Genomic DNA, 11,535 nt, shown 5'->3' on the forward strand with positions numbered 1-11,535 from the left:
TGCTTCCTCTAAAGTAACCAGGACCACCTCCTGTATAACCACCATCATTACCAAATCTATTGTGCTCATCCTACTGCATCCTGCCCACCATCACCACGGCTGGACCTCTGGAGTTTGAAGTTTCCTTCATGATCAAAGTTGTCATTCCCACCAAAACCACCTCCACAGCCACCTCTGATATTTCCACAACCACTCTAAGCTCTGGCTGGAGGAAGCACCAGCCATCTCTTGCTTAAACAGGCGCCCTTACTTCACAGTGTGGCCGTTCACAGAATGGTGTTTCTTGTATTCAGAGGTTACAAAAGCAAAGCCTCTGTTTTGGCCACTGCCTTGGTCAGGCATGATTTCAATCACTTCACTTTCCTATACTGTAAAATAATCTCTTAGGTGATGTTCTTCGGTGTCTTCTTCAATACCAACGACAAAAAAATCTATTTCACAGGTAAGTGGGCACCAGGTCTGTTGAGAAAACCCTCTCTGGTTCCACAACTCTTCCCTCCACTTCCTGTGGCCCTGCATTCATGGCTGAATCCACCTGCTCCACATTGGCACACGTGACAAACCCAAACCCTCTGGAGCACTTGGTACTTGGAATCGCATCATCACAGAATCTGCGAGTTATTCCAACTCTTTGGGAGACTCTGACTTAGACATGACAACTGAGGGAAGAGACACTTCAGTGATGCTTCCTCTGGGGCACCCACCAGCAGAAAGGAGTGATCTAACCAACATATCTGCCCAAGAACTACTCCTTTCTTATGTTTTTATTGTTGTGTGTGGGAGAAAAATTTCCCTAGAACCCGAGCAGCTGATTTATCCTTACACCTCATAGGCCAAATTGTGTCACATGCCCAGCCCTAACCAGTCCCTGGCTATAGGAATGGTAGAGCCAAAGTTCTTCACCAAAGAACTCAGCAAAGGATAGTCCAAAAGTCAGCCCACAACCTGTTTTTGTGTGTCTTGTGAGTTAAGAATGTTTTTGCCTTTTTAAATAGTTGGGGGGAAATCAACAATAATATTTTGAGATGATAAACTGTAAAATTCAAATTTTATATTTCAGATGTCATTGTCCATGCATAGTTTAATTGGGATATAGTTATACACATTCATTTCTCTTTTGTCTTTAGCTACTTTTAAGCTATAATGACTGAACTGAGTAGTTGTAGCAAGAGACCATATGATCTGCAAAGCCTGAATATTTACTATCTGGGCCTTTTCAAAAAAGTTTGTCTAATACTATCCTAAACCAAATTCTATTCATCCACCATTACTAGTCAGCCTCTCCCAGACCAGATGATATAATTTTGTGATTTTTTTTTTAAGGTGTGAGTGCCTTTTTTTTTTTTTCTTTAAAGATGGGAGTGAATTTTTCTGAACAAAGTTTTCTTGGGAAAGAGTAAGGGAGTAAAATGTTGATTAGACAACAATCAGAGAGAGAGAGATTAAGGCTCAAGCACATGTTAGATAAATATCCCACCTTTAGTGCTGTAAAAAGCTGACTCTCCAAAATCTTTTAAGTGCTGAGTTTATTGTTCACTAGGGTGAAGGAGGACACCACCCCACAAAGATTTAGGAGTGCCTGTGAGAGAGGTGGTGGAATTGGGCCAGACTTTATTGAGAACTGTTGGTTTTCCAATGTGAGAACTTGATTAGACCTGCATAAGTTTTGATACAACCATCCAGGATTGGTGAAAACAGCAAGGTTGGGTGATGGAATCAAGATCTTAGAGCACAGCTTCCATTGATGCTTTCCTTGAGAGAGGTGATGGGTCATTGGGTAAGTTTCTATAAGGACAATGAAACAAATGATTTGCTTTGGCAGGAGAGTCCCAGAAGAGGCTAGAGATGCTTATAAAGACAGTGGAAAAGCAAAATCATGTTGATGTTCATGGTAATGTGGGTTGTTGGGTTCTCTGTGTCCCTGCTGAGTGTGGTAAATGGTTTTGGTACTCAGTGTTTAGGGAGGTTTGTTGTTGTTATAAATGAGTGTGGCCGAAACCTGTTTGGCTCAGTGGTAGAGCGTCGGTCTGTGGACTGAAAGGTCCCAGGTTCGATTCCGGTCAAGGGCATGTACCTTGGTTGCGGGCATATCCCCAGTTAGGGGTGTGCAGGAGGCACTGGTCGATGTTTCTCTCTCATCAACATTTCTAGCTCTCTATTTCTCTCCCTTCCTCTCTGTAAAAAATCAATAAAATATATATTTTTTAAAATGAGTGTGAATATATGTGTCTATTGTGGGTAGGGGGGTTGGGTGGTTGTGTTTAACTAAATGTATATTTCTCCCACCTTGCTTCCAAACTAGTTCCAATGTCTAGATGGTTTATGCTGACTTAGCAATCATGCTGTGCTAAATAAGGCCTCCCGTTAGCTACTCTCTGGCACTCAGTTCCTCCTGTATGTCTCGGTGCAGTGAAGCACAGGGCAGAGAAAAAAAGAAAGGTCTGTTGACATAGTCAAGCTCTCCTCTGGGACCAGGCTAAAAGTATTATTGTTTAATTTAAAACCCATGCAGACCCATTTGGAAATAAAAGCTGTCAGATGACATCGTAATGGATAGTGCAGTGCATACCTTTAAATTGATTTCCTTTTGATGTGATAAAAACATCTTATGAAAGAGATGTGGAAACGTGGCTTTTATGTAAAGTAACATAATTTAGATTTTTAAAGTAGAAAACATTTTGTTGATAGTAGTTTATTTGATTCAATGAATGTACTAAGCATTGTTTGCTGTAGGTTATAAATCAGCTTTGAACCAGTTATAATTCATAAATCATTACTTATGACCGATTTATGGAAAATCTTATTAATTGCAATAGGAAAAAGAAGACCTTGAAGCAAGCTAGAAGTAAAAAAAAAAAAAAAATAAAAAAAAATAGGGGATTACAAGAGAGCAGGCATATCTACCCTGCAGTGAATAGTAATATATTTGCATGTTTTATTGATAGCATGTGCCTGATCATACCAGTTAATCCATACCACAACTTTGAATGATAAGTATTATTGTAACTCCTAACTTATATGAAAAAAAGAAACTCCCATCAGCTCATTTTTAATATATATTAAATATTTATTATAAATTGCTTATTATGAGCCAGTAATGTTATGTATATTATCTGACAGCCCTAACAAAAGCCTTTGAATGGATAACACTGTTGTGCACCTTTCCCAGATGGGAAAAGTGAAGTATGGACAGGTGAGTCTTCTCAATATAAGGTCCTGGAGTTTCAAGCAGGCCTAAGGAATAAGGAAGTCTTACACCAGGGCCATCTCTCTGGGTCCCACTGTTTCTTTGCTGCCATAATGATGGAGATGTCAGCAAGCCTCTGAAGCCAAGAAGCAACCTAGGACTTTAAACTGCACCTTCTTGAGACTCTGCTCCCTTTCAGTGGTTTTGTTAATGTAGATATATATTTAAGAATTGCTAAGAACAGCTGCCTTTTCTGAGTAAAGCATCTCCTATTATTGGAGGATGGAAGGAAGCCTCTTCTCCATCTTGTGTGCTCTATGAAAATGCAGCTAATTCACACTGAGAACCTCCTCACCAGTAGAAGAGCCAGCCCTTAGCACCCCCTCACCTCAAGCCCTTGAGTGGTGGACAGGAAACTGATGGCCAAGAAACCGGACCCGCCTCTGGCATTGACTTCTCTCCAAGGCTCACTTGGAACAATAAGATCATTTTTAGTTATTCTTAAAAACAAAGCCGACGATAGGATTCCTTTCTAAAAATAAAGCATGTCACCTGCTGGATGAAACAGGGTTTCCTGTGTGTGTTATAACTCTTGACAGTCTGATCTCAGCCCAGCTTCTATCCCATTCTCCTCCCCATTCTCCTGCCACAGGGAACTCGTCCCTGTTTCCTGGATGGACTGGTAGATTTCATGTGTCCTTGTCCAAACTTAGGCTGGTCTCTTGGCCTGAAATACTCTACTTCTTCTAGAAAACAGAGATAAGATACCCCTTCCCTTTGAAAATTCCTAATTTGTCAGCACAGATTGAGTTGCTCTGCCATCAGTGCCTTTGTGTCCATGTGGCCTGGTCTCAGAAACATAGAGCAAATGTTTATGATTGCACTTCCTCAGTTTGTCTGCATTTCACCTTTTGAATTATAATTTGCTCAGGAGTAGGGATTATATTCTTCTAATTTATATGCCCAGCACTTAGTAAAATGTCTGACCAAGGGCAACAACAAAAACAGCAATAATAATAACTATACTTTCTAACATTTATTGAGTTTTTACTACAATGTGGGGGGCATTGTTCTAAACCCTTTATCTTCATTAACTAATTTTGGCCTCATAACAACAATTAGGGGAATTGAACATTACCTCTCATTTTGCAAGTGAGAGATTGAACCATGGAAAGGATAAGTTAACTTCCCAAAGTCAACATGACATGAATACTAAATTAGTGCCTTTTTGAATTGGAATATTGTCAGTTCCTGGTATCCGTGCCCCCCCCCCCTTTTTTTTTTTTCAGTCAAAGAAATTCATAGAAGATCACTGTTTATTGAGATAAGAGATTTGGGAGAAGTCATTACTAGGTATGCCAGTGGAGTGGGCCATATACTGGGTAACATAGGTTCCTTGAGAATGCCTCCTGGCACTGGAAGAGATGCAGAAAGTGAGTTATTTTATTTCTCTTAAAATCTACTTAGAAGAATAGGGATGCAAGACATGTAATAGTTCTGTTATAATAAAATGTTTTTTTTATAAACAGATATTATACTTTATGGACAATGACTTAATGTGTGGCATGCCTACCTATAGGTAGCAGTTGGCTATATCATGAGGTTTTGTATATGAGAATCTCTAGAAGTTCATGTATAATTGTGCATGTCACTATTTCAGTGGATTTTCACAGGGTCCATAATGTAAGTTGCCAGTGTTTTACAGTGGAGTTCACACAAAGGAAAAGTATTTTAAAGAAATTTACCTTCATTCTCACAGCAACTTTTTTTTGTGGCGTATTTGAAATCGTATGCTTCTGGACCCATCAGAGGAACATCTGAGCACTGGCTCTGTAATTACTATGTGAATGCACTTCATGTTATTTCTATGCTAAACTTATTCATCCTGAAAATGGAGGGTATAACAGTTCCTATGTCTGAGAAATGCAGGATTGGAAAGGATCAGGCAGGCGACCTATAAAATTGCAAAGGGCCCCATCCTCAGAAGGTTTACACTTAGCTTTATGCTTTGTTGTTACGGATTTGAAATTCTTAATAATTATCAACAAGGCATCCCACATATTCATTTTACATTGAGCTCTGCAAAGTATGTAGCCATTCCTGGATAGGATTGTTTGTGAAGTCTATAGCCTGGGGTGCCTGGCACATGGAACAACCCCAAATAAAATGTCAGCTATTACTCATTTGCAAGAGATCTTTTAGTTTTGTGGGTATAGCTTCCAAGTTCTATTTTTCTGAACTTTTCCAATTTGATCAGACAGTGAATCAAATGGTGGCGTACACCTCATGCATTTGGCTCGCACTGATTGGTTATCATGCTATTAAGTTGCTCCGCTTCATTCTTCCATTTCTCTGTGATTGCATATCTGATGGAATAGGGACTGTGGATGGCTGCTAATGTGAAGTGCAGAAACATTTTTCTAAGAATATGAGACTCATTACTCAATAAAGGATATTAAATTTGTTGTTTTTCTAGTCTGAGAAATGATGGCTGATAGGCTGTATCACTGGCATTGTTCCAGAAAGACATGTTGGAAGAGATCTAACCCTCTCTTTTTGCTCTTATTGCATTGCAGACTATTTGAGCTCCAGAAGGACCCACACCAGATAAAGTATGAATGTTGAACAAGATGACCTTACATCCACAGCAGATAATGATAGGTCCTAGGTTTAACAGGGCCCTATTTGACCCCCTGCTTGTGGTGCTGCTGGCTCTTCAACTTCTGGTGGTGGCTGGTCTGGTGCGGGCTCAAACCTGCCCCTCCGTCTGCTCCTGCAGCAACCAGTTCAGCAAGGTGATTTGCGTTCGGAAAAACCTACGCGAAGTACCCGATGGCATTTCCACCAACACTCGGCTGCTGAACCTCCATGAGAACCAAATCCAGATCATCAAAGTGAACAGCTTCAAGCACTTGAGGCACCTGGAAATCCTACAGTTGAGTAGGAATCACATTCGAACCATTGAGATCGGGGCTTTCAATGGTCTGGCGAACCTCAACACCCTGGAACTCTTTGATAATCGTCTTACCACCATCCCGAATGGAGCTTTTGTATATTTGTCTAAACTGAAGGAGCTCTGGTTGCGAAACAACCCCATCGAAAGCATCCCTTCTTATGCTTTTAACAGAATCCCTTCTTTGCGCCGGCTAGACTTGGGCGAATTGAAAAGGCTTTCGTACATCTCAGAAGGTGCCTTTGAAGGTCTGTCCAACTTGAGGTATTTGAACCTGGCCATGTGCAACCTCCGGGAGATCCCTAACCTCACACCGCTCATAAAACTGGATGAGCTAGATCTTTCTGGGAATCATTTGTCTGCCATCAGGCCGGGTTCTTTCCAGGGATTGATGCACCTTCAAAAACTGTGGATGATACAGTCCCAGATTCAGGTGATTGAACGGAACGCCTTCGATAACCTTCAGTCACTGGTGGAAATCAACCTGGCACACAACAATCTAACGTTACTGCCTCATGACCTCTTCACACCCTTGCATCACCTAGAGCGGATTCACTTACATCACAACCCGTGGAACTGTAACTGTGACATCCTTTGGCTCAGCTGGTGGATAAAAGACATGGCCCCCTCCAACACAGCTTGCTGTGCCCGGTGTAACACTCCTCCCAATCTGAAAGGGAGGTACATTGGGGAGCTGGACCAGAATTATTTCACATGTTATGCTCCTGTGATTGTGGAGCCCCCAGCAGACCTCAATGTCACTGAAGGCATGGCAGCTGAGCTCAAATGTCGGGCCTCCACATCCCTGACCTCTGTATCTTGGATCACCCCAAATGGAACGGTCATGACACACGGGGCGTACAAAGTGAGGATAGCTGTGCTCAGCGATGGCACGTTAAATTTCACAAATGTCACCGTGCAAGATACAGGCATGTACACATGTATGGTGAGCAATTCTGTTGGAAATACCACTGCTTCGGCCACCCTGAATGTTACTGCAGCAGCCACCACTCCTTTTACTTACTTTTCGACTGTCACAGTCGAGACTATGGAACCTTCTCAGGATGAGGCACGGACCACAGACAACAATGTAGGTCCCACTCCAGCGATTGACTGGGAAACCACCAATGTAACCACCTCTCTCATGCCACAGAGCACAAGGTCAACAGAAAAAGCATTCACCATCCCAGTGACTGATATGAACAGTGGGATCCCAGGAATTGATGAGGTCATGAAGACTACCAAAATCATCATTGGCTGTTTTGTGGCCATCACACTCATGGCTGCAGTGATGCTGGTCATTTTCTACAAGATGAGGAAGCAGCACCATAGGCAAAACCATCACGCCCCCACAAGGACTGTTGAGATCATTAATGTGGATGATGAGATTACAGGAGACACACCCATGGAAAGCCACCTGCCCATGCCTGCTATCGAGCATGAGCACCTAAATCACTATAACTCTTACAAATCTCCCTTCAACCACACAACAACAGTTAACACAATAAATTCAATACACAGTTCAGTGCATGAACCGTTATTGATCCGAATGAACTCGAAAGACAATGTACAAGAGACTCAGATCTAAAACATTTACGGCTACAGAAAACAAACAATTAAAAAAAAAAAGGGACAGTTTATTAATATTGACACAAATGACTGGGCTAAATCTACTGTTTCAAAAAAAGTGTCTTTACAAAAAAAAAACAAAAAAGAAAAGAAATTTATTTATTAAAAATTCTATTGTGATCTAAAGCAGACAAAATTATGTGTATTCCTCAGAACCTGTTTTTGCTGCACTTATTTCCTATTTTCGCATATCTTGTCCCTGCCTTCCCTGATTGCCATATTTTTCATAGATCTCAATTCCCTAAGGAACTGGTCTAGGAAATTTTGTAAGAATTCTGTTACATTTTGAGATTTTTATGGTGAATTCTAGTGGTGAGATCCAGTCTATTTTTGTCTTTATTTTTCCTCTTTTATTTACCCCCTCATGCCCTCATGACATATAGTCCAATGGGGAATGCAATATTAGAAATAGATTTTTAAGAGAGAACAAGGAAAATAATGCAAGATCTTATATTTTTCATGTAATGACCTGTTCTGTATTTATGAGGAGGACCATTCAGTGGAAAAGAAAAAAAAAAAAAAAGTAAACAAACGACAGATTAATTTACATATGAGCACCTATAAAACCCATGATCTTTTCAACAACTCTAGAACCAGAATTTGTAGTTCAAACGCTAAAAATAAGATTATAAATAAAAAAAATATTGTTGGTTTTTCTGTACCTGGACACAGCTCATTTGTAGTATGGCTCAAATGTAAGAAACTTAAAGGTAATTCCATTTTCTACTTCCTGAGAAAGAAAATACATTATTTTTCAGTCACAGCATCAAACACCATGGGGCCCTGTCTTCTTAGGTTGACTTGAGTTTTGGATCTATATACTCAAGTATGCTGTGGTATATCCCCCTCCTCTTATGAGGGTCACTCTTTTTAAATGCTCAGATTAAAAATCATGATTTTGTGAAGTAAATATAATTTCACTTGGAAGAAAGTTTTAGTATAATTTGTTTACCACTCATAAAATTCTGCTGTGAGGCAAAGTATGATGTCTGAATGCAAAGGTATTCTGTTATCCAAGTTGAAAAATCATTTTTGGTGCTGAGTGTCAACAAATTAGGTTTCATTTAACAATAATTATTAAAGACCTACCATGTGTTAAACATTGTTTTTAATGTGGACACACAATTGACAAGACCTGGTTCATGTCCTTGAATCAATCACTATCTATGTGATATATGATTAAAGAAATATTAGTTCATTATTGGGGGACAGCTCTAGATTTACTGCCAGATTGCAAATTGTGACCCTGATTTGTCAAAATGTCAGAAATATCAGGTTATTACAGAAACCTCTTTATTCATGGATTCTTCCATCCTTCTGGAAGAGCTGCCTCTCTTTTTCCAAATGCAGATTACAGAGTTTAAATAAGTATTTGTAAGGAATTTGTTATGAATGACTGGATTGATACCAAGAGATAGCAATGCTAATGCAATGGTAACTTGCTAAAGGTACATGAAGAAACTGGAGAATGTTTAGATATGAGAACATATTAGTACACTGCCTTCCAAGTAAAAGAGTAACTTGGAGGTTACTAGCACTGTGGCACTCTTCTGATACTTTCATATAATATATGTATGACTTTTGCCTTTTTGTGAAGCAAAATGAAAATATACACCTCTTATTAGTAACCCTTAAAACCTGCCTCCCCGTTGATGAAACAAGGGTTGGCCAAACTAGAGCAAACTTCAGCTCCTAATGAATGAACTGCTTTGATCCACACTGAACTCAGCAGGTTGGACCTCACACTAGGGCTTTGTGATGTCCAGGTGTGAAAAACCAATCATTACTAGCAAAGTAAGTCAGAGAACTAGAAGGAATGGATGACAAATGAGTGCGATCACACAAGGGTCTTGCCTCTATGTATTCATCACCAGTTCTCTTGCAATCTTTTTCTCCCTCATTCCCTGTCTTCTGTGTTAGGAAAATGATTCTCATTTGCTTTTACTGTGGAGAAGACTTGGGGGAAAAAGGAAAACATACTTTCACAGCCATTTATCAGATATATTTAATATATTCCCATATACAAAACAAACAAACAACCCACCAAGGAATTTCAAGCATGTGCTAGTCTAAACAAGACTGGTATAAGCCAAGAGGGGAAAATTCCTGCCTTCTCTACTTGCTGTGTTCTGAAGGGGCTCTGCTCTGCTGACTCTAAACCTTCTTTCATCTTGAGTTTATAATTTCTATGGAGTTAGACCCGGCATATAATTCTCCTTTCTGTAAGGGGTTGGCTGAATAGTTAGATAAATCCTACTGAATAGAATGAAAAGTGAACTTGAACTAAAATTTTAGGTAAGAAAATGAAGCATGCAATTCAGTCCTATAGGATATTATGTTTGCCCTATTTAATATGCTTTAGAAAACACACACACACACACACACACACACACACACACACACATATATATATATATATATTTGGATTAAAGGTTGGTTATGCCAAACTTGACTTTCACAGTCAATATAGAGACACATTTGACAAAAGGTTCTCATGCAGGTTTAGGGGTTGAAGGGTGAAGTGCTATAAATGTATGATTTAAAGGACGCTGAGAACTAAATGTATATGATTAGCAATATCTGTATTTGCTGCACATAATTTAGTTGGCTTTTGGTCCCTCAGTACAGAAGCTGCACTGTTGAATCAAGACAATCACACACTGAGTTGTGATTTTTTACACATCTGGTGTACCCTTACAGCAAAACAATTCTATGTTGACTGCTCTTTTTACTCTATACATAGGCAACCAAGTGGCAGTATTTTTTAATACTTAATGCACTCAAAAATGCCAGTTATAATTAACCAAATTAAGGTAATGTAATAATAATTCTGATGTGTGTGTGTGTGTGTGTGTGTGTGTGTGTGTGTGTGTGTACTAGAGGCCCAATGCATGAAATCTGTGCAAGGAGCTTGGCCCTTACAGCCATGACAACTGCCCTGGCCCTCACAGCCCTAGCTTCATCCGTAAGGTTGTCTGAAAGAATGTCCAGAAGGTCATTCTGCTGTCCTGCCTAATTAGCATATTACACTTTGATTATTATAGATATACTAGAAGCCCATTGCACAAAGATTTGTGCAAGAATAGACCTTCCTTCCCCTGGCTTCACTCCTGGGAAGTGAGGAGCCTGCAAGTCCTCACTCCCAGGCCACCTGAGAAGCTGCAAGTCCTCACCGGCTGGAGCACCACTCCTGTCCTCTGACCCCGCCCCCCCCTCCTTCTCCCTCAAAGCAAGTGTCCCACCCTGCCTAGACATGCAATCTTTGTTGGGTTAATTTGCATACTCATTCCTGATTGGCTATGGGTATAGAAGAGGTACAGTCAATTTACATGTATGTCTAAAAGTAAACAGTTTGCTTTGGGAATATGCACCAAGGATGCTTTAAAAGAAGATTTGCTAACTTTTTTTCTCCATATAATTTGATACCTGGCTATGACCTCAATCTTCTCAGCTTTTTTGAACATTTCTAGATATTTGCATTGGTAAAGTATTAGGAGGATTTGACATAGCTCACACACATACACCCTGAAATGGCTTAATTACTTCCCTTTGTATTCTGAATATTGTAGAATCAAGTATCATATTTTCCTGTGGTTGAGTAGGACATTATACCTTGGAACATTGATCAATGTTTTTTTGAGAGAAAAAAAATTGTTGCTGGTCCATGGTTGCTCTTAGGCCTTATAATCAGATAAAAATCAAGATATTATTTGAGACCTGAATACTATAAAATTCTGAACATAGATCTGCTAGAAAAGAACTTGAT

General features: G+C 39.8%; 1 protein-coding gene across 9 annotated transcripts in view; it reads left to right on the top strand.

Moving 5' to 3' along the window:
• LRRC4C (leucine rich repeat containing 4C) overlaps positions 1–8,430 on the top strand; it is a 907,789-nt gene extending 899,359 nt beyond the window's left edge. For 7 of the 9 annotated variants that reach the window (XM_084894507.1, XM_084894505.1, XM_084894509.1 and 4 more), the window contains one exon: positions 5,764–8,430. In XM_084894507.1, the coding sequence (XP_084750633.1) occupies positions 5,806–7,728 (1,923 nt within the window). In that variant the 5' untranslated portion in view covers positions 5,764–5,805 and the 3' untranslated portion in view covers positions 7,729–8,430. Of the gene's footprint in view, positions 1–4,599; positions 4,621–5,207; positions 5,274–5,763 lie in introns of those variants that run through there. The other 2 variants (XM_084894512.1, XM_084894511.1) reach the window with 2 other exon arrangements.
• Positions 8,431–11,535: the final 3,105 nt, after the last annotated feature.

The sequence above is a fragment of the Pipistrellus hanaki genome (assembly GCF_964339955.1).
Source record: "Pipistrellus hanaki genome assembly, chromosome: 9".
NCBI classification, from domain to species: Eukaryota; Metazoa; Chordata; class Mammalia; order Chiroptera; family Vespertilionidae; genus Pipistrellus; species Pipistrellus hanaki.